We start from the raw sequence: 24,966 nt of genomic DNA on the forward strand, positions 1-24,966 counted from the left end.
CTTGGTGAGGATGAAGGACTTAAAATAACTAAACCAACTAAATAAATGAATAAATAAAACGAACAGAAAAAATTATATATATTTATACTACGGGGCCGTTGAATGCTTGAATCTGATTGGCTGACGAACGTTCTGAGGTGTGCAATTATTTTCAGGGAAACGCACGGCGAACGTAGTTCCAGGCAGCTCTCTTGACCGCATTACAGTTCCATATCACTTCGCATAGTTAACTGTAATAACGGAAATTAGCATACAGTAGTGCTAACGTTACCTATACAGCACACAGGACTAACAAAAACAACAACATGACAGACATTTCTCACTAGCGAGGTAATAACAGCGCTGCATCTTAAAGTAGACTTACAGTTTAGAGACGGTGCTTCAGAACACTGTTGAGGGACACACAGAGGTAGCCTAATTCATACAAGCTCTCTCTCTCTCTCTCTCTCTCTCTCTGTTTCTCTTTCTGTGTCTCTGTCTCTTTCTAATAACTTCATTATTAACTGCATTAGTCTGCTATCAACGGCTCAAGCCTCCATTGCCAGCTTTAAAATGACGTTTTGGAACTAGCAAAAGAGTCGTTGGATGAGATGCGGAAGAAATAATCCTACTCACAATAGCGATTTAAGTAGAAAAACCGGACGAATCCCTTGAAATATATCATCTGATCGATGTCTTGAGGTGTGGCAACCGTAGTATAAGCGGAATAATTGACTCCGGACCGTTGAATTATTAGAAAAATAATGCACACCCGAGGTGTAACGGCCACTCCGCTTCGCGTCGTGGCCGCATCACCACCTCGGGTGTGCATTATTTTTCTAATAATTCAACGGCCCGTCGTCAATTATTCCTTACATATCTCACCGACCCCAAACTTTCAAATGGTATTGTGTAAATAACAGCATTTTATAAAGAGGAGGACTGAAATGTGTTATGAAGTTTAACATTGTATTTATCATTAGTCCTCATGATTACTTAAATTAAGAAAATACCAAACTAATACTTAATATAAATTTGGTTTTCAACTGCAAATTAAAATCAAATACCAATTGAAAAAACTAAAAAGAAAATGTTTGAGTAATACAATGAAAAACAGCATATGGTTCATGTAAAATTCATTGAAGGATTTATCTGTTGTTGTTATCTCTACAAGTCTATCGCTTCAGGATGTGCCCAAATGATCATTTCCTCCCTCTTCAAACACTGCCACTGAAGCAAGGCCTAATCGCCTCTCTGACTGAACCGCGAGTACATCGGTTGCTTGAATTTCAGTTTATTTTTTGCATGGGCGGGTGCGAAAGCAACAACTCAAAGTAAACATGCGCAGCCTGAGGACAAATGACCTGCCTTTGATTTCCGGGCCGACACACTGATAAAGTGCACTTGGCAAAGTGATAGAGTGCACTTCAGTCTCTTGCTGTGAAGGGAGTTGTGTGCGTGGTGCACGACTGCGAGTGAGGAAAGGTTAGGGGGAACTGGCATGTGTGGTCAGGGCGACTGGACTCCTGCCTAGCTGACTCCAAAGAGGATTTAACAGGACAGGTAGGTGGTGTAGCATCGTAAAGGTGCTCTCCACGTAAGCCTACGGCTCCTTGACAAACACACTTTTGCTGAGATATGATGGGAAACGAAGGACAAATCCTGTTTCCTGCGCCACACAATTTTCTTTCTGGAGCCAAAATAAACACTGGGAGATTAGCTTAATTTCCTCTTCCTACACCGTGTTCGTCAGCACACGTGTTTCATAACACTGAGTCTTAAAGCCTCCTTATTTTCTTTTTTCAGAAGAAAATCAGTGTTAAATGATTATCTGAATGTTTCTGCGACACTTTTAGCAGTTATATGCAAAAAAATAAATAAATAAATTTAGTCATTTTGCAGACTCTTATCTAAAGCGAATTACAAATGAGGACAAGAGAAGCAATCAAACCAACAAAAGAGTCTAACGCAGTACAAGTAGCACTTTTATATAAACCCCCCGGCTCTTAATGCATCGTATTTCCTTCAGGAGCATCAGTGAATGTTTGAACCTTTTTCAATAGTTGTGTTTGAGTCCCTCAATTGTCCTCGGTGTGAAAAGATGGATCTCAAAATCATAAAGTCACTGCTGGAAAGGGTTCAAATATGCAAAAGATGCTGGAAAACTGAAGATTCCGCAGGACATGGAGGATTTTTCTGAAGAACAGTGCTCAGCTTAACTGTTCAGAACAAAACAAGGGACTCATGAACAACCATCACAAAATAAATAAACAGTCGTGGATCATCCAGGTAACCACACACAGTATTAAGAACCAAGGGTTCCCAAACTTTTGAATGTGGTTATTTTAATAATTTCAGCTATTTTTTTGTCTTGTGGACTAAATGTAAACGTCTTGCATGTAAAATATCTTACTCCGGACAGTACTAAATAAAAAATAACAAGCATTTTGTATGACCTCTCTTATATATATATATATATATATATATATATATATATATATAAACAAGTATAGAATAGAAAATAATAGAAAAAGCTACTATTAGAGGGTCAAGATTTTTAATAATAAATAAAAGAAAAAGTAGAATAGAAATAGAAAAGAAAGTGTAAGTGTTATAGAAAAAATAAACCACACTTTATAGGGTCTTTAGGACATATTAACTTCTGCATGAAACTTTCTATAAGATTCAGTTCAGATGTGCCATATGCTGTGATCTAAAATGGAACAAATTTTCTGAGATATATTTGCAACCATAAATATGAGCTAAATACACTTCTGCTGTATTAATCCGTGAAATAAATTTTGCACATAATTTGCATATTTTTTCTTCATCTCATTCTAACCACCTTTTCAGCAGTAAAAACTTGAGAGATTTACATGTTTTTACAAAGTGGCGAATTTTATGGCAGGAATGGCCTTATGGGTAATGTTTGTGTCACTCTGCAACCCATCAAAGGGCTTAATGCTTCATTTCAACTGAAGGGAAAGAGAGAGAGACTGGAAAAATATATCTCAGGCAGCACAATTAACTAAATAAATCTCATTTATAACAAATATAAACTAAATATATAGTCGAAATATCATCCTTTCCACAAGCGTCTACACTGAGCGCCATAAGCGCCCACAGTTTGCACTAACCAGCAAACTCCTTCATTCCTCCCATTAACTGGCAAATGCGCAGCTAATTCCCAAAGCTGATTGAGAAAATAAACCATATTGAGAGGAGCTGCAATGTTCACCTTCTGTTAATATAACTCATGAGTCACAACTCTAGGGCAAGAGAGACCCAAGTGCACTACCAGTCTACCACACAGCTGAAAGCAAAAGACTGATGATACCTCTGACAAGACCTGCAACTCAAATGATTGCTTTGTGGGCTGCAATTTATATAAACACGGTCAAAAAAACCCTTTCGGTTTTGAATCAGTGACTCCAAATGGAACGTTCTTGGGACTAGGCATTAAAAGATCAGAGCCCTGAGACATTTTACTCCAGTTTACTGAAGGCGAAGTGGATCCCTTCTGCCAAACGGAGTGCTGGGAATTGGAACCTAAGCCACGGAAAACAATCCAGCTGAGCCCTTGCCTCTCCTCTGGCTACACCGGAGAATTTAGCTGTCAATCAAAACCTTGGCGTACCCTGAATGAGCCATTAAAGAGAAAAATGTTTTAGGGTTTGAGCCGTAAGGTATCACTTCCATTCAGTCAGGGCATTCATTTCACATCCTCAATACCAGGAAACGTAATTAAATAGAACCACAATTCTAAATATTGCTTCTTCGGTAGCCTATGGCTTACTAAAGTAAATAAGCAGCACAGAAGCTAATAAGCTAACCACAGAAAGTGTGTTTCTCAGACATCAAGAGCCCTAAAGGATTCGAGTGGGTCATGTACTGCTTGGATAGAATCTTAAATAGTTTTTTCCCACATACATACAGTATATACATTTTGAAAATATATACTATATATATACACATTTATTATTATATTTTATATTATATATAAATATATTTAATATATAAACAGCATATATCTCTTAAATATATACATGTATGTGTTTGTATTTATATAGGCATAATAAATATACACAGTACACACACACACATATATTATGTAAACAAACTTTTTTTCAACTCCTTATTTTTATTATTGTGATTATTTATTTTTTATGACTATTTTACTTTCTTTCATGTAAAGCACTTTGAATTACCATTGTGTATGAAATGTGCTATATAAATAAACTTGCCTTGCGGATGCGATTAAATAAATACAAAATAAAATGTAAATATTTTCTCAAAAATTAAAATATTATTAAAATATTTTCAGAAAAAAATTAACACTCATTCAGAAAGGATGCATTCAATTAATAAAAAAGTGACAGTAAATACCATTTTAAATAAATGTTCTCCTTTAGAACATTCTATTCATGACAAATTCTGAAAAAAATTAAGCCACACTGTTAAGCGCAGTGGTTTTCAACATTAATAATAATAAGGAATGTAACTTAATCTCCAAATCAACATATTAATCAACATATGATTTCTGAAGGATTATGTGATACTGAATGGCTGCTGAAAATTCAGCTTTGCCAATACAGGAACAAATTACATTTTAAAATATCGTAAATTGGAATTTTATTTTATTTTTTAATTGGAATAATACTCACAATATTACTGTTTTTAATACTGGATTTTGATGCACCCTTGGTGAGCATAAAATAATTCTATCAAAAACATTTTTAAAAATCTTCCAAAAAATGAAATGATTTCAACACAACATTTACTCAAAATCTATCTACTACAAAAGTTCTAGGAAAAGTGCATTATGCCTTATTCATTGACAATGCCTTGGTAGATTTCGGAACGGACACAAGGGAGAGATAACATGGCTGTTAATTAGACAATATTGCTCTATCACTGCTGGTTACCCACCGCAGGAACAGCCATATCACAGCAAGTCAACAATTAGAGAGATCTGTCTACACTAGCAAAAATCTCTAGATCCAACGTTATGACTATGCCATTGCATCACTGCCAAAAACTCAACCCGGCCAATCATAAGAATCTAAAGCTCTCAAGAGAGCTCAAACAGCAGAGTAAATCAGGACATGCTGCGGCCCCCACTCTTCTTCAGTTGTTTTATCCTGCATCTGGAGAGTTTGATAACTAAGCTCATTATTTCTGTTTCTCTTCTCTCCATGTCTTCTGTATTTCTGCCTACCATATTATTACAGGCAGGCCGGGCAGCCGTTCAGCCATGTGTAAAACCAGGCAATTACAGCTCGGTGATAATAGCGACCAAGGACAGATAGCCTGGGAAGATGAATCACTTTCTTCTCCATCGTGGGACAGGAAAACATCAGCTAGACCAATTGGCAAAACGTCTGATCTCCCGATGATTTTCATTGTCGGGCTTTCTGAGCCATTATCAGTGTGGGCTGATTTGTCATTTCAGGGAAAGACGCTGCCACAAAAGAAAGGGAAACGGATAGGTGACAGCCAACATTGCGCAGTGGAATTTGCATGTTCTCATGGTAACCCTTCTGAGTAATGCTCTGGTGGATAAAGACAAATGAAAACTCGGGAGGGAGGATCTCAGGGCTGCGAGAATTCATCAGGGAGCCGATCGAAAGCCAGCACACCACGGTAATCAATGAGCTGTCAGAGATGGAGGGCAGGCTTGTCACAGAGGAGAACAAAGTGATGGAGGCTCTGGCTGGGCCATGAGCATCTAACAGTAAGTGAAAATGGGTGGCCCTTAAAATATAGTTCATTAGCCAGTTTATTTACAGGCCCTTTCGAATGACACCTTCACACAGAGGTAAAAAAACTATCAAACTATGGCCAAAACATTACACATATTGGGAATTCTACTTGACTTTTGTTTGTTGGGGTGGGGCTTTAAAAGGATAGTTCAACACCTATCGCTCATCCTCATGCCATCCCAAAACTGTTTGTTAAATTATTCGTAAAGATTATTGTAGTGAAACATGAGATAACTGTCCATTCATTGAAAGTCTACAAAATCAAAACTTTCAGAAAGCACAAAAGAAGGTTATCCATATGAAGACAATCAATTTACAAGATGAACAGATTTAATTTAGGATTCTATTATTTATACAAGCTCAATAAATATGGTAACATAAGCTTGAACATGCTTGCTTGAGAACCAATGAGGTTTGTTCTTGTGCATCAATCAAGTAAGGTTGAGTTTCCATCTTTATCATATTTGATGAGCTCTATGTATGTTTATATATTAAATCTGTCAGAACACTTGGATTAAACTGCTCAATTCTTATGGATTATACATGGTCTTTATAAACTTTTTGATGTGTGAATGTTTTGGACTTTTAATGGATGAACAAAAACATCTGTTCTGAAGATTAATCAAAGTCTTACGGTACATTCACATGGGGCGTCGGCGTCAACGGCACTCGTTTACTTTGAATGGAGACGTCAAACGTTACCGAACTGAATTGTGGGTCCGTTGCGTCGCGTCACTGACGTTGCTCGCACCAGAAGTTTCAAACTTTTCAACGTTTCAAGTGCTAACGCATGCGTCAGCCAATCAGATCACCTTGTGCAAATACCATAGCACATACACTAGCCAATCCCGTTCATGCAACTCCAGAAAATGAGAATGAGATTAGCTGATGACGGTTGTATCAGCACCAAGCTTCAGACACTCCCTCCGTCAAGCGCCGATGCCGACGCTCCATGTAAATGTACCGTTATGGGTTCGGAAACAACATTAGGGTGAGTAAATGATGACAATTTTTAATTTTGGGTGATCAATCTTTCAGAAAAGAAAGAGAAGAAATCATATCAGTATCGGACTCAAACCTGCGTTGGCCACATGAGCAGCAAGGCAGCATAATTACCACTGCACCACACCAAACAAAATGTTTTCACCAAAATACAGACAAACAGTTCAGTCATTTCTGAGCATCTAAGACCCTGAATAAGACTCTGAATCACCTGAATATTGGATTTTCCGCATTTCTGGTTCTGAAACCAAGTTAAATTGCATGATAGCGGGTTGAATATATCAAATAAAGTGTTTCAAGCTTCTTTTTTCACTATGATTGTGGGACGTGGGAGTTTCCTGATGCCCTACACAGTTAAAGATGTATCTGCTCCACTTCTGGTGTGTAATATACTTTCGATGTGGGCATGCAAAAGGGATTATGTTCCTGCCGCAATAAGAGGTTTATCCTCCTCATACTGGGAATAAGACAGGACTTAGTGAAAAACCCACCAAATGAGCGGAAGGAAGGTGCAGAAAATCTTCCTTAATAAAATGGGTCATTAAACAAAAACAACACCACACCAACACTCTGATGTCACCTTTGCGTTTCAATTGATCTCCCTGAATAAACGCGCCAAGGATACTTCAAAGATCATTTGCCGGAGACACACTGAAAGGTGAAAGTGAGCAATGACCTTTTCTGCTTAAACCCCTACACTGCAAATTCCATTCAGATCTGACTTTCTCTTCGTTTGCACGGCCCCCGCTTCTTCTTCTGACGGGTTTTAGCTTGTTTACTGCTGACAGCTTTGTGTGCCGGTGTACGAAGGCGATCTGGCCCTGACACCGCAGGCATCCTGAGCTGTGTGCACAGAGGACCCATTTAATGTTTCTGGCTTTAAGGAGCCTCCCTGCATAAGCCCGACCGGCTATATGCACTACGCTGCTTGCTAATCTGTTCATTGCTCCTCAGAACTGTCAGGGAAGCCAACAGCACCTGCCCGGAAACAGGCAGCTTTCCCAGAATGGCCAATACGTGTCCGGCACCCTCAAATACGCCGTAGCTCCTGCCGCAGACTCTGTGTGTATGTGTGTCTGAGCCGAGCGTGAGCCGAAGAGGCTGAACCAGCACCTCCCTCTGGGAGCTAATCATAATAACAATGTGAACACTTACCGGGCTATGACTTCCTTAAGAGATGCCATTTGTATGCAGGGCTATAGACGTCTCATTTAAGGCTTTGCATTTCAGGCCTCAATCATTGAATTACACACAAGCAAGGAAGCGAATTATGGTCTGAACATCTGTGTATCATCATTATATCTGTAGCCACTGGTTTGACACCATCCTAACAGATTTTGCTGAAAAACGCACTAAATGAAAGCAAACCTATGGAGTGCCGTGCACCGAGCCTGACGACGGGAACCAGCAGGATGCAATTTGTGAGCATGTTGCCTAAGAATTTTGTTTTGTCAGCCTGATATTTGTCCAAAAGCTCACGCTGAGACTTACCCACAGGGGGGCAGTGTGAGTCCCACGACGCAAATCTCTGCCACACTAACGCTCTTTAATTCTCTCATTTTACATAGACACGAACGGGCAAAAACACACGGCATTCCCACTGGTTCTTTCTGTAAACACCACAAGAACCTGATTTCAGATCACTGGGTAATTAGCTGCTAGAACCTGGAAAGGCTTTCAAATGAAAATCAAAGTTTGTGCAACATCACAGTCTGCAAGTAAACTCTGTTTTCCTTATGTAAGATAAGAAATACTGCAGTGTGTGAGTTACGGTAATGTGAACTGGTAAGTCTGGGCTCTTTAGGTTACCAATATCCTCGTAGATCTATAACTGACCTTGGCTAATCTGGACATCAAATGAGATCTGTGCTACACAAGCATGTACTGTCAGGATCAATAAGACTTTGCACGTATATAAGCCTGAACTGGGCTAATCTAGCAGGAATCTGCAAGAAGAGGAAGATAAAAGACCGCAGTGAAAGAAATCCAGGTACAGATGCAAATCTGAAATGTGGAAATCGTTAGGCACCTCAAGACGTAAAAAAACAGCAGAGAGGTGGTTCTGCATAAAATCTGTACTAAAATACTACATGTCTGCACTGACTTACCAATAAACAGGTGTTATTTGGGCATTTTTGTATCTCAGAGTGTACCGGATTGTTATTATTTTATATAAAGTTTACAATAAAATTGTCTTGGAAACATTTTACTATGCCTTCACTGTTCATTTTCATTACTTTTCAGTTATTTTCAAATCATAAATTTAAATTCTATGCATGTATAGACTGATATCATGCCGTGTCCCAGACCTAGAATAGTAATCTTGAATTAAAAAAAAAAAGGTCAAAGAATACAAAAAAATAAAATATTGCATTTATACATAAAAATCTAAATTATAAATATCCAATCAAGCTGTAATTCTCAAATTAGGAAAATATTGCAAAAAAAAAGACATTTTATTCCAAACAATATTTAAAATAATTATTTCTACCATTCTCACTGCAGTTATAGAATAATAATAAATATTAAATACAATTAAAAATCATAAATATGAAGGCGATCATCATGATATATTTATCTATATAAAGTTCATACTGTTTTCTGTTTCTAAAATTTAATTTATTCATGTGATGGATGGCAAACTGAAGTGTCATATGATCCTTCAGAAAACAATTTAATATGATCAGGTTTTAATATGAGCCTGAACTGGTGAACAATTATATAAAAAAAAAACATTCCTTCTTATCAATGGTGAAAACTGCATAATATTCTTGTGGAAACCAAGACACATTTATTTTATTGATGAAGAGAAAGCGCAAAAGAATATAGGGTTAAAAAATATAAATTATAATTAATTATAAAAGTAAAAAATAAAATTTATTTCTATAATAGTAGATAAATTAATCAAACTACACAGGTCTACAAGTCTCCAAAGTTAAATAAACACCCAGAAATTAGTAAGTATAATAACCTAGCATCAGAGGTGGCCGTGTAAATAATCTGATTTTTAAATGATCAAAAAATTCTTATGAATTTGCAGATTTGATACAAAACCATCTGAGAGTCGCAATGCTTCACACATCAGGTTCTGTGGATCGATTCTTCCCCCACATCTTGCAAAAAAGATGTCGCTGTAGTGCTCTTGCAGACTTCCTCTAGGACAATAAAGGTAGACCATGAACAAATCTTTGCCTGCTTGATGATAAAATCTTAATAGGAATAGTAAAATGGCAACTCTGAGACTTATTACACACCAGTTTGGCCCAGTAAGACAGAGGGGCTGATTACACTGATTTAACAGCCCAGTGTCCAGTGAAGAGGATTGATCAGCTTTATACGCCTAAAAGCAAGCTCTGACCATTAAGCCAAGTAATTAATTGAAGTTAATGTTGCCTCAGATATCCCTCTTTGTAAAATGGCTCTGTGAACTCCCATTATCGAAGCTCCCCTGGGTGCTTTATCAGCAAAAATTAATGAGTTTTCCTCTTTTTTTCCCTAAAGAGAGTCACAGGAAATGTGTTTTTTATCAAAGAAAATCTAACAGCTGTAAAACACTAGAGGCAAAAAAAAAACTAATGGTATAAATGAAGCTGGGAGAGTATATTCAGACATGATCAGAGTAGGTGAAAATTGAGAGAACATCATGCTAATACTACCGACATGCATTCTCACGTTACATTAATGAATGTGTCAGACGCTTTTATCCAAAGCATCTTCAAAGTAGACTTTTATTAAATGTGCTTCCTAATAATCGAACCCACAACCTTAGCGTTTTCAGTGCCTTGCATTACCCAAAATTCATTTCAGTTAAGATCCTCACTAGGGGTTGAATAAAATTCAGATCAATGATAGTTTAAATGTTCAGGTCTTTGCACAAACCATCTATGTATAATGAAAGCGAGGGGCTGTAAGCAGTATGCTGTTGAGCTGCATACAACACAAGGTCTTTGCATTGTGTTAAGAGCATTGATGGGGAAAAAGGTGTAGAAGAAAAATAATACATTTGGATTTCAGTCCATGTAAGGAGCTTTGTTGCTGGGCTTCAGGGTGCTCTGTACACTGCAGACAGGAGTGGATAATTCAGGAGAGCATTAATTATTCAGAGATAAACAGAGACTACCTTGATCTGAAGCTCCACAGGTGGGCTGAAAAAAGATCTCATGCTGGTCCTTGAGCTCCTGGCTAAAAATGGCCCCAGATCAATGAGATATGACACACACCAAATTCCCAAGTTACAAAAGATTCGGCTGAAGGAACTCCCTCAAATACGGGTCAAGTCACCAGTGCTTAGGGTTCCAGAACCATTTCAAATGATTCAGAACGGTTCCTGCCTGCTTTCGGAAATCAATTATATTTATGACTTTCAGTTACAACAGTCTGTGAAGGTGAATTCATTTTCCGATACAGATGAAATATACTAAAATACTCCTAGGCAACGAGCCACAACTGAATCTACACTATGACCTTTATAGTGAACATAGCTTTTTAGTGAAAGAAAGACAGAAAAGCAAATAAATATTTAAATATAAAACAAACAAATCTTTAAATTTATAAATAAATATAGGTAAAAATATAATAATTATAATCATTAACACTGCACTTCACAATCACAAAAATACACTATTTGCATGTGCTTTAAAGCCTTGCTGGTTAAACCTTTCATGCACATGCACTTTATCTAAGCTAGTAGGGGGGGGGAAGTCGTGGCCTAATGGTTAGAGAGTCGGACTCGTAATCGAAAGGTTGCGGGTTCGAGTCCCCGGCCGGCAGGGATTGTAGGTGGGGGAGGGAATGTACAGCGCTCTCTCCACCCTCAATACCACGACTGAGGTGCCCTTGAGCAAGGCACCGAACCCCCAACTGCTCCCCGGGCGCCGCAGCATGGCTGCCCACTGCTCCGGGTGTGTGTTCACGGTGTGTGTGTGTGTGTGTGTGTGTGCATTTGTTCACTACTCACTGCTGTGTGTGTGCACTTGGATGGGTTAAACGCAGAGCACCAATTTCGAGTATGGGTCACCATACTTGACAATACGTCACGACTTTACTTTGACTAGTATACCTTTTTCTGAGCACGTACACCACTAAAAAGCCTGTCAAACAGCGTTTGATTACTAGACTAAGTTATCTTTCACATCTGATTGCACTAATAATGTTAAAACACACAAGGTTTACATATAACCACAGTTTGTTATGTCTAAAGAGAAAGTAAACAGTTGAGAGAAAAAACCTGTGCCAGTATATTAGATGGGTCTTAAAGTGACAGCAAACTAATATATCACTTGAAATTAAAGGCATAGTTCACCCAAAAATTTAAATTTCTGATATTATTTAAATCACTCTCATGTTGTCCCAAACCTGTATTAAGATATTTTGAAAAATGTGGGTAACCAAACAGTTGCTGGTCCCCGCTAACTTTGATAGTAGGAAAAAAAATACTATGCAAATCACTGGGGCCAGTAAATGTTACCAATGTTTTTCAAAATATTCTTTAAGAAACTAAAATTCAGATTTTAAACAACTTGAAAGTGAGCAAATGACAACAGGATTTTCATTTTTGGGTGAACTATGTAATGAACTACCATTCAAACACTAAAACTGTCGTGAACTTCAGATTCTGTGCTCCACACAGGTCAAAGGTTACACCTTGGCCTAGAGGTTCATGATTTACAATTCTTAATATAACCAAACACAACCTGAAAGGTCTTTGCCACAGACGTACGCAGAGGATAAAAGGGATTATCTGACTCACCCAGCAGGGCACAAGCTATGGATCAATTGCTAGATCTAATTGACTGGGAAGAGACTGCCTGCCTGCAATGAAAAAGTAAATCTTATAAATATAACTGCAGCCAGTTTTATTTTCCTGCTTAAATCCTGGTGGGGGAGAGACAGGATATTATGCTGAATAGATTAAGCAAACAACCCCTCTTTACTCTGGTGCTGAGAGCTTTTCAAGATGTTTGCGCTACAGATTTTTTGTGCTGCAACATATCATAGGGCTCTTAAAACAGCCTGAGAAATTTTCAATTCGCTTTGGGAAAAATATGTTCATAAAAACATGATAGCAAACTCAGGCAAAAGAGGAGCCCTAAAATTCAAGCATAAAAAAAGCAAGCCTGGAAATAAATAAAAGAAAAACAATCAAACAGGATTTATCTTGGATTTTAGAACTGAAATTGAACAGAGCTGGATGGAGTTGAAAGCACATCGGTGAGAAAATAAACAAAGGAATTTGTTCTGCTCTCTCTCAAATATCAAAGAAATACCCGATCTTCTCACACACTTCCATGTCTGTACTTTCGCACTAAACCTAGTGGTAAAATAGGGCAGCATGACCAAAACAGCAAACAAACACAATATAGTTATTCTGCTGGAAATTCAACCCCCAAAAATGTATTATACATTACATAATCATGTGCTAATGACCATTTCTGGTACTGCATCTCAATTTGATTATTTTGGAACCTGGAGGCAAACCAAAAGGTACGATTATTCCCAACAAATGAATAATAAGTCTGGCATCAGTACAAAAACAGCTTCATGTTATATAACACTTGAGTTGAAAACAGCAGCTGAATGAGTGGTCAAAGTACTGGTTGGGACATTTCTGCGATTGCAATGCACCACCGTCATCTCACCCAGCCATACCTGGTGATCATCAGCAGAGCAGTGGAACAAATATGATGTCCTGACAAGCTGTAAAAATGGTTGAGGTTGTTTATGTGATGCCAAGCAGCAGTTCAAACCAGCCACCAGGCCCAGCCATCTGTCCTCTCCAAGTGGAGACCAGGCTGGACGTCAAGACATCATGCAAAGAACCAGGTCCTCAAAGGTTCAGTAAAGTAAAGCAGTGGTGCAGAACTAGGCGCATTTCTGCTTTATTGTGTTCTGCATTCATACCCAAGATCCTGAGTAATGAGCAGTCAAGCTGTCTGCTGTGAGATAGGAGGATGGATAATTATGTGACAGTGCAGCTATCCTTCTGTTGTACAGGGAAGGGAATTGACATGAAATACTTCTGGGAAGTTGACAAATACTGCAGTGTGACATATACAACATCATTTAAACAGCATTTTGTAATTATATCATGCAGCCTTTATTGACTCCTATTATTTGAATGCTTACATGAATTAGTTGTACTTTTGAAAATGATTTTTTTTTTACACCACAGGACCACTTCAATTAACTGGTAAAAGTAAAAAATGAAATAAACTGAAAGACCAGCCTAAGGACCCAAGATATACACTTCACTTTCCTATTTATATTATTTTTACCCAAACAATTTTGATAAAGTCTGTATCCATCTACAATACCACTCAAAATTCTAAGGTCAGTTATTTGTTTTTTTAACAAATTAAATATGCATTGAAATTGATCAAAAATAAGACATTAAAGACAAGAGTTTTATTTCAAATAAATGCTGTTCCCTTGAACTTTCTATTCATTAAAGATGAGGAAAATCCTGAAAAAAAAGCATATTAAAATGATTTCTGAAGGATCACGTGACACTGAAGGCTGGAGTAATGATGCTGAAAATTGAATAAAATATTTTTTTAAATGTTATTTTATTTTGTAAATATTTCACAATTTTACTTTTATGTTTGATCAACTAAAAGCATGCCTAATGAGCATAAGAGACTTCTTTCAAAAATGATAAAACAATCTTACTCATCCCAAAACTTTATTCACTATATTCCGAAAGGATTCAAAATAATAATAAGAATAACAATCACATAATACTTCACTTTAGTGAACTGAAGCTAAACCTAAGGTTAGCCAAAAACAATGGTTCCTTGACGTAATTTATTTGAATTAATATATAAAATGCAACTAAACAGCAAAAGCCAAATGAAAATGATCAACAACTGTCTCACTAAATCTTTAAATAACTGAACTGATCTATAAAGCACTGCGTGGTTTACTAAGGGGGAGAGCAGTCAGAATTACCAGTTTCTAGAGAGAATGCAGTCAGCCCGATAGAGCACACAGATCCACAGACACGTCAATAACCTGCCTGATCTGGGACTTTCAGCACTTCATTAAACTTGCTATAATGCGATTTAACCTCACTTTCTTGGTGCTGAAGGTCAGAAGCATTAGTTTCGGCCCGTGCAAGATTAAAACCGACTACATTTACACAACTGATTCTGTGTAATCCTATAGACTGTAAAGAAAGACTGTGGATGGCAACTAGCGCTTTTTAACAGATAAATCTAAAACACAGGTGGGGCATTATGATACAATAAAAAGAGACAACAGTTGGATCTGTCCTAGCTTAAGAATGCTAATTTATTTAAATGTATGCATACCCACATATTCACGGTAACACACGTGATGAACAAAATCTCTACGGTCATTCAAATTAGACAGAAAAATGTGTGTTATTAGTTGGTTTAAACTCATCTGGGGGAGAAAATGGAAGAATATCAAATTAATTGTTTTTTTTCTATTGGATTAAAAAAGCAAACCAGTAAAGATTTTGTTTGGCTGGCAAATATCCTACACATTCCTTAGTCCTAAAATACTTCAAATGACACACAAGGGTTTTCCAGTTATGTGTACGCTGGGTTTTCAAAGATCATCTTGGGCATGGGTGCGCTGCTATAAGACAAACCTTCTCCCACTCACTTGAAAAACATGAACTTTTAAACCATGAATGTAATTCTGCAGAAGGCAAAATATTTTTCATTCTTTTTGTATTTGGTATGATGAAAGTCTAAATGGATATTCAAAGCACTATTAGGCTTGTAAAGTGACTTCACTGGGGTAAAAAAACAAAAAGTTGTTCCAGAGAAGAAAAACATGATAAACAAAATTTAGCTAAATAATTTACCATTTATGGAAATGCCACACTTGAAGTTTGCATCAACAAACTTACTTCTATACTTTTTCCCCCCCAAGTTCCAGCACTGGTTCCCTCAGAAAACACCATCCTAGGCCAGTGACTTTGTATTCCCCTTGACATTTTCCATTTTAGACTCTATATTTCTCAGAGTAATATGACCAACATAAATCCATTTTTAGGAACACACACGGAAAAAAAGTATAAAGAACCCACAATAGTGAGCAATATATAAGCGCAGAGGTTCTAGTCCCTGAGAAAGACGTTCTGAAAGCATGCGAGAGATAAAAGTTAAAATGGCTCTTTTTGAAGCCATGCAGCAGTCCACTAGCTTACCGATTCAGGTCTACATCTCATAAGAACATTTACTCTGCTTTCTTGCACTGTTTTTGTACTGGAGGGCACTCGCACTTCAAACATCTTTTCATTACACACATAAATGTAAGAGTCATCATTCAGACACCTCACCCTGGGATTCGCTCTTTAAAGAGAAGGGTTTTTGTTTGTCTGTCAAACTGAACTTGTACTGATTCAAAATAACTTTGTTTTTATCATGGGAAGCAGGTTTAATGAATAGCACCTCTTGAAAGTCAATCAAGCAAAACTAAATGAACAGCGTTCTGTTTAACATGGCAAGAGGATGATACGCCAGCGGCTATTTGATTGTTCCGTTCTGAAGTGTTATGAACTAATCTCTGGAAAACGAACAAGCTGAGCAAATTGGATTCATCAAGCCTGTAACAATGGAGAAATTTACTCACATCTGATTACAACACATTACCAGGGATGAGGTGAACTTTGACGTTTGAGAATGGCAAAACAAAACTGATTTAGTTAACAGCTGCAATCTCATGCTTCATAATTTAGGAAATAAACCTACATTTGAAATATACACCTCACTTAACAAGCCTTAAGCAGGTCTAAATTTTTCAATCAAGTCTCACGTTTCCCCTTTCCATATCTCGTATTAGAAGAAGTGTCACACTAATCAAAGATCACATCTAAACTCTCTTTAAACTCTTCTATCTGGAAGCCGTTTGAAGAAATATGGTGGAGAAAGCGGGCAATTTTCCTATACAGGACATACATTTAACAGCACTTAAGATGGTAGTGTTCTGCCAGGGGGGGGGGGGGGGGGGGGGGGGGGGGGGGGGGTTATACTAGCCCACAGAAATCGCAGACGCTCGTAAAACTCCCAACTAAAGTGTATAGTTCAGAAATACATTATAAAATTAGACATTCGCATACAAAATTGAGCTAATAGCTTCCCTATCTGAACTATCAGTGTTATAGCAAGAATAAAATGGCTCATGATTCATACAAAACCATTAGTCTTTAAATAAATGGAAAAAGACACTTGCAGAAACACAAAATGATTCAGCGTTGAACACCGTGTGCAGTACAACTGTAGTAATTAATCATTTCACAAAGAGCTACAGTGCAAGTGTGTCTAATGCAACTTAAAGGAACATTTTGTCTTTGTAAGGACATCGTATGATGGCAGAGGCATTACCACATGATCGAAGTCAAGCTCAAGGTCCCTCAAAATCTGTCATTCCATAGAGGCGCTGGCTTCACATGGGTGCTATTTATGTGTCAAATATAGGCATGAATCAAACTGTCTACTCTAGTGTTCTCTGAAAGCCAGCGTTTTCAACAAGGGATCTGTGAAGACATCATATGAAGCAGTGCATACTAATGACTTTCCTTACTATATGAATGAACATTAGCTAATATTCTGTTAAGCATTATATAACACAATCATTGGAACAGCCCTAATGAATGCCATTATTAGGTGTTGCTGAGAAAATCTAGATAAATGCACTGATCTGATTTAAAAAAAGATCTTTTTAAATTACTTAGTAATTTATTCATCAATTATACTCCTACAATCTGAAGAATAAGATTATATTTCAATATCCATGCAGCAGGATGTGAATGATTTTGCTATTTCAGTGCTCTAAAAGTGTTTTTTTTTCAGGGCTGCCTCATCATTACCCAGACCCACAACACAAGACCAAAGCAGAGACATGTTTACACCAAATGATCCCTTTCCTCATAAATAACAAAAATCGGAACTATAATGTTTACAAAGCACCCCTCTGGTGGCCGCGGAAAAACTTTGCCACCGTTCGTGCGACTCCCATATCTAACATAGCCTAAGGATGTTCAAAATAAATTGTTAGTAGCTACAATTTGCGCTGGTTTTCAAAACTCCTTGCGATAGGCAACAAAAACACTTGGCTTAATCGTACAAAAGCCTCCATCCAACAACAAAACCAAACAGGATGTTCAAACAAATTAAGCAGCCGATAAGCAGCTTCACAGCACCGCACTCTTTTGAATAGGGGTGCTCCGATCAGGATTTTTGAGGCCGATTACCAATTGCCGATTACAGAAAGCAGTATCTGCTGATCCGATCACCAATACCAATCTTTTTAAAGCCATCTTTTTATCATGTAGAATTATTTATAGTGATACTCCAATCAGTGTTTTTAGACATTTATTCAGTGCCTGAATTTCATTTTTGAAAATGGGAGGAATTCCCCTCTTAGGTGAGTCTTGTGAGGAGGATTTTTTCATTTGAGGGGTGGAGGGGGGCGTTTTTTACGGAAGTTCTAAGCGGCCATGCATTATTATAATTTTTCTGTCTTGTTTTCTCGTTCGTTATGTTGTGATCATGAGAAAATTAAGTCGTGATCACGACATAACGAAAGTTGTTTTGTCGTTATCACGACTTAATTTTCTCGTGATCTCGACATAACGAAAGTTGTTGATCTCAACGTAAAAAAAATTCTCACGACGTAATTGTAGCTATCGTGAGAAAATCAGGGTCGCTATATTGTCTTCGACGATAAAGTTGCAGACCCGACAGCCTCCTTCTCAAGTGTCGAACACTTATGTGTAAGTCGTCAATCACTGACAGACACAGAGCTATTTCAGTTTGAGTGAGTCCCTGATCAAAGTAAAAGCGAATACGATCATCCATGATGCTGCGATGATGCTGCTTCTATAGCATTTTCTCATGCCGAATACACAGAGAAAATTAAGTCGTGATAACGACAAAACAACTTTCGTTATGTCGAGATCACGAGAAAACAAGACAGAAAAATTATAATAATGCATGGCCGCTTGGAACTTCCGTAGTTTTTTAGACATTTATGATTCTTTTTTCTTTTACAGTAATATAATCTTTATAGACATGTTTAAATGCAATAAATATTAGAAACACGTTATTCAATGCTTTTTACTTTTGCATTTAGGCTACTTCTAGATTTATATATTAAATTGCTCAAGCAAGTGGCAAAACATTTAAACTACTTTTCATATGTTATCACAAACATTCGAAATTAACTAATGACTGGCAGAAACAGTCAGCTCTACTGAATTTACTTTTGCATTTAAATCTTTATTACAAGTAATCATGCGGTTTAGAAAAGAACTTTGCTTTCCATGCTTCCATGAGTGTCATCTATCATTGCCTTGTTTATCTAAAAGTGCTCTTTTCCTTAAACCAATGTGATGACTCTCAAACACAGTAGAGTTCAATTATATGCATTTATGATGTTATTACTACATTTTCGTATCAATCCATGTTCATATTTACAGCAAACAATGCGCTGTCACTTTAATTCAGTGCGTGCAGTACAGCAAAGATAGGAAACGATCTCTGCACTGCTGCTCCTGGAACACACTACCGGACCGCAACCGTGTGCAGAGCGATCTGATCCATTACCATGAGCGTGGAAAAATACGCACTATACGTACTGCAAACGGAATAATGTGAACCTGGCATTATGTGCTTGTGCTGCGAGCGTGCATGAGCGCAAGGTCTCCAGACTAAACACTAGCAAGAATTAACAATAAAAACGATTTATAAACTTTAGTAACAATGCGGCACTGCCTCAATTGTGCAAGTAACAATTCCTGTGTCAACTATGCAGTGTGCAGCTTGCTTATAAAGCAGACACGATATGATTTGAAGCCATTAGCGCATTCTGAGAGGGAAAGTGCGTGCGGTGATTCACACAGGCTGTTTATGAAAGATCTGCCTTTTTAGAGACCGCCGATCAAACAACGCGTTTATCGGCCGATAGTGATCGGTACCCGATCAATCGGAGCACACCTACTTTTGAAACGTGCAATAAACAGCCAATCATACAGCTGAAATGACCCAGACAAGTTAATATGCGCAATCATTAAGCTGTAACAACAAGACAGACTTGATCACCTGGAGGTTTATTCTGAAGCTGTTTGAAGAAAAAGTAGCTACGCTTACAGATGGTTGGACGGCATTAGACCTTTCACGTCTTGCCTTTTGGCAACCACGATGCAAAGCAGCTAATTCACAATGTAATTTGTGCAAGCAACATTCAAATTAGCAGAACGAAAGTGAAAGGAGAGGAATTCGCCTTGAGCAAATAAACAAAAACTTGAATAACTCAGTCCACTTTGCTCGGATTCTAAGTGAATATTTCAGTTAGTAATTAGGGGTTAGGTTGGTGAAAAATGAAAAAGCTGAATGTAGTGTAGTCTGGTGCGATATAGCTAGCTATCCATGATTAAGAATGAAAAGAATACCGCTCTTCAATATTTCTAGACAGATGATGGGAGGCTCGACGGGCAGGGTCAGGTAGCCGGGCAGGAAAAGCGGATCTATAACAATTATCTGAAATACTCGAGAGACTGGAGCTCTGCCTCCTGCTCTATTTATACACACAAAACCAAACATATCACCTCTGTCACTCACACCAGGAGCTGCCATTTATACCTTATCAATTTATTTCTGATTTGTTAGACTGAGAAGTAGATCGAAAAACAGATTTTCGTGGCAAATCTCTTAATTTACATATCATTTTGAATGCATGCTGCAGTTGCATGGCATTTTGAGTGACTCTATAACATAAGCACACTCCCTGAAATGTTCCAAAATTAATCTTCCAAACGAGATTTTTGCAGCTATGCCCTGGATACATCATTTTTGGCTTCCTCCAACAAAAAAAACAAAAACAAATTTTTCTTAACGTGAAGAACATTTTAATACTCTAAAGAACATTTTTCCACTATAAAGAATCTTTTGTGCAATAGAAAGGTTCCATGGATGTTAAAGGTTCTTCATGGAACCACAAAGGCTAACAAAGAACTGTTATTTTTAAGAGCGTAGAACAATATTTGGGGTTCTCCAAAGAGGTTTTGGAGAACCTACTTTTTTCTTTGTGTGAAGAACATATTAATAATCTACAGTACTTTTTTCCACTAAAAAATAACCTTTTGTGTGATGTAAAGGTTCCATGGATGTGGAACCAGAGAGGCTGATAAAGAACCTTTATTTTTAAGAATGCAGTTTTGGGTTCTCCAAATAACCTTTTAGTGAACAGTTTTTAAAAGAAACATTTTTTTCTTTGTTTTTAACGTATTAATAATCTAAAGAACCTTTTGTACAATGGAAAGGTTCCACAGCTGTTAAAGGTTTTTCTTGAAGCCACAGGTCAATAAAGAACCTTCAATAGTACCACTTGAATAAACCTTCTGATACTTTTGATTTTGCATCTGATGTATATTTAATTACAGAATTATTTTCTGAATGCATGATGTGAGAAATGAAGAACATTGTTATGCGGCCAGCTGTTGTATCAATGTAGTATAATGTCCTTCAATAAAGATTAGGCCTATATTGATTTCAGAAACAGAACGTTTTATAATGCATCACTGCTGCTGTGGTTCGCCTGAGTGTTTCTGCGAGAGTGAAGTTTTACTACTATAATACTTGTTGGCACCAAAACGTATTGTCAGTTTGGAGAATTGCCCCGCTGACGAAATGCTTTCTACAACCCTTGTGTAACTGATGTATTAACCAAACAGGAAATGATGCAACTAACTGTAAACACAATCAGAATGTGTCTAAGAGGACCATGTAATAAATCAGTACAGCCTTATTATACATGAATCTCTGACCCCCCACCCCCCGGGGCTGAGTGGCGTAACTATATTTGATCAAATGTGTCGACCAGTGGACATTTTACTAAGTCGTGGAAGGCTGGTTCAATATTTATGTGTAAAAGTGATGTTAAAAAAAAAAAAAAAAAAAAAAAAACGGTGTAATAACAAAATATAAATTTAATATACAAAATCTATTTTAAAGAATTAATATTCATTTTAAAAATGGTGAAATTTGAGTGAACCGTAATTTCAACCAAACAGCCAAGTAATTTCAATGTTTAAACTGATAAACAAAACAGTAAAATAATTCACACTATGCTTTCCACACTATTTTTCATTAGAAAACAAGATGATGAGTTGTTTTATGCTAATGCTGATTTGAATATATAAAAAACCAGGGTGGGAAATGGCCAGTATAATCCAATTAATGAGAGAGCACACAAATTTGCTGAAATGAAAATATTTTTTTTTTTTACACAATATTTACTCAAAATATTTAAAAAAATAATACATGTAAAAAAAAGTCTGCGCAAAGTAAAATTATGAACAAATTGGGGAGATTCTAATGTTGTCGGATCATGTGATAATCTTAAAATTGCCAAATATGGCCAAGCACTAATAAACAGCCCTAGTTATCAACAAATCCTTTTTCCAAATATACATATACAAACATCAACAAATTGTAGAATCAAGTCACGACACAGAAACAAATCATACATAACCCTAACGATGCTCTAACAAACACTAGTAGACTCGAAAGTCGTGACACTAAGAATGACGCAAAACTATTAATGAACACGGTTAACAACACAGCACATTCAAATCCTCACAACAAATCTTTATTTTAAAATCATCACCAATAAATCCTGGATATTCAATAAAGTCACCCATCCCTACTACGGAGCGAGCACACAGGCAGAGAAGCGCTCAAGGACAACAACAGTCTCACTTTACACAAGCACACCTAACGTGGAGATACGGATGCATAACAACGCTGCTCCATTTCAAAGCTGTGCAGATATAGTATCAGACGATCAAAGACAATAACACTGATGAAAGAAAGAAAGAACAAGGAGAAGACGAGGTTGCAGCACTCACCGGTGAGCACAGCTTTAGCGGACGGGTCAGCCAGGTCCAGGGCAGACTTGCCGTCGGTGTTGCGGATGTTGGGATCGGCGCCGTGCTGGAGCAGAACTGTGCAGGGGAAACACAAGCAGTATCGTAACTCAGGCAGGCAGAGGCTGCTGCTGGGGCCATTCGCGCCGCTGACTGGGAGCGCTTGCCTCGGCATGGTGCAGACATAAACACACATTGCACACCAGCGCGCCAGGAGCAGCAGCGAAAACAGCCCGCACGGAAAAACACACACTGCAGAGAGACAGGGGGAAAAAGCCCATGTTACTGAGATAGAGTCCGACTCCGGGCATGTGACGGGAACTCGGGTATGAGAGTGGAATATCAAAGCATGTCTTCCGATCCTCTCCACCGCCCCCTGAGAGAAAGGAACAGAGATGGAGAGAGCCGCTCGCTGGTGCTCTGCTATTGAGACCCAAGTAACGCTGAGCACCTAGAGCGTGCAGCATCTATCAACTGTCTCCGATCCTCCCCTCTCTCTCTCTCTGTACAACAACGTACGCATGTACACACAAGCTAACGTACGCATCCCCTCCCTCTACCCACCCTGTCGATTTCACTACCCTCCACAGTAACACTTCCACACATCTCTCGCTCACTACAGTTCATCACACAGATCTCTGGCATCAGAGAGGAATTGCAAAGCATCCTTTTAAAAATCATTGGGAACATCCTGAAGCTTGGAACTAGTGATGTGCAAAACACCATGGTTTCAAAATCAACTAGTTGACTTTTTGTCTTCTGGAAGACTTGCATAGTTAGGTTGATTTCGGGTTCACCTGGTGCCAGTTTTTAATGTATTTGTGCAGGGACAGTTCAATGAGGCATTTCTTTTACGCAATACTCATTTTTGCATTCTACAACCGTTATCTTAAAGAGACTGAATATGTTTTCTTAAAGTGTTCACCCAAAAATGAAATTTCTGTCATCATTTATCGTCATGTTGTTTCAAACTGTATAGTTTTCTTGTGTGAAACACAGATGATGATATTTTAAAGAATGTTGTTGGAAAGTAAACAGTTTTGGTGACAAATGAGTTCCGCTGAACACAGAAAAACACTAAAGGAGTAATATTTCTAAAAATATCTTTATGCTCCACAAAAGAAATAAAATCATAGAGGTTTGGGCAACATGGCGGTGTGTAAATGAAGACAGAATTTTCCTTTTTGCTATTTAACATACCGCTGCTAAATATATTTGAGCAAATAAATGAAATAATTTTGCATATTGTTAAATAAACAAACAAACAAATAAATGAAAATAGTTGACCTCTCTAACGGACATCTTGGCTGTTGTACAGCTTGTCAACCATCATGGCCCATCTTCTCCGGAAAAAAAAGAAGATACTAAAGAACTGCATGCTAATTACAGTACTACCGCAAAAATAAATAAATAAATACATTTTATAAAAAAATCTAGAAATAAGAAAAATCTACATAGATTTCTTTATAAGAATCTTTTTTTTTACTTTTTTATTTATTTATTCGACAATGGTGCATTAAATTGATCGAAAATGACAGTAAAGACATTAATAATTTTACATAAGATTTTTATTACAAATAAATGCTGTTCTATTGAACTTTTTATTTATCAAAGAATCCTGAAAAACATTATATATGTCATTATATCCACAAATATATTAAGTAGCACAACTGTTTTCAACACTGATAAGAAGAAGAAATGTTTCTTAAGCAGCAAATCAGCATAGAAAGCATCATGTGACACTGAAGACTGAAGTAGTGGCTGCTGACAATTCAGCTTTTCCATCACAGCAATAAATTACATTTTAAAATACATTAAAATAGAAAAAATGTTTTTTTAATTATTATATGTTGTAATGATATATCACAATATTACTGTTTTAACAGTATTTTTGATCAAATAAATGCTGTTTTGTTATGCATCAGAGACTTCTGTCAAAAAAAATCATTTGACAAACATTTGAACGACAGTGTAGTTGACCATCATGTAGAGACCGGCTAATATAACAAAGCATAAGCTTTACAAGAAAGCTGTTCTCAAAACACTAGTGTTAAATCTCTAAAGCTTGTGAAAAAGCAGGTGTTTTGTTTGGATGTGTTCGTGAATCCTGGCAAAGAAGCTTGAACCTAAAAAAAGGAGAGCAATCTTGCGTAGCGTGAGTATGATTGTGATGTTACTGCTATGCCGGTGACTCATAGGTCATCCATTTCTCATCAGAAAAACACAGTTTTGACAAGCATTAAACCCGTGTGAAATACACCACTGCATCAAGGGAGGACTCGGGGTTTGATGCGGAAAAAAACAGGCTGAGGAAAACGGTTAAGC

The 24,966-nt window shown here is 37.5% G+C and overlaps 1 protein-coding gene across 3 annotated transcripts in view; it reads right to left on the reverse strand.

Moving 5' to 3' along the window:
* The window catches only part of LOC306862053 (poly [ADP-ribose] polymerase tankyrase-1-like), a 97,653-nt gene that overhangs the window by 60,147 nt on the left and 12,540 nt on the right, over positions 1-24,966 (reverse strand). For 2 of the 3 annotated variants that reach the window (XM_079404649.1, XM_079404648.1), the window contains exon 3: positions 22,624-22,719. The exons of the other annotated variant lie outside the window; for it this stretch is intronic. In XM_079404649.1, coding sequence (XP_079260775.1) covers positions 22,624-22,719 — 96 coding nt within the window. The remainder of the gene's footprint in view (positions 1-22,623; positions 22,720-24,966) is intronic. 3 annotated transcript variants of the gene reach the window in all.

The sequence above is a fragment of the Barbus barbus genome (assembly GCF_936440315.1).
Source record: "Barbus barbus genome assembly, chromosome: 43".
Taxonomy (NCBI): Eukaryota; Metazoa; Chordata; class Actinopteri; order Cypriniformes; family Cyprinidae; genus Barbus; species Barbus barbus.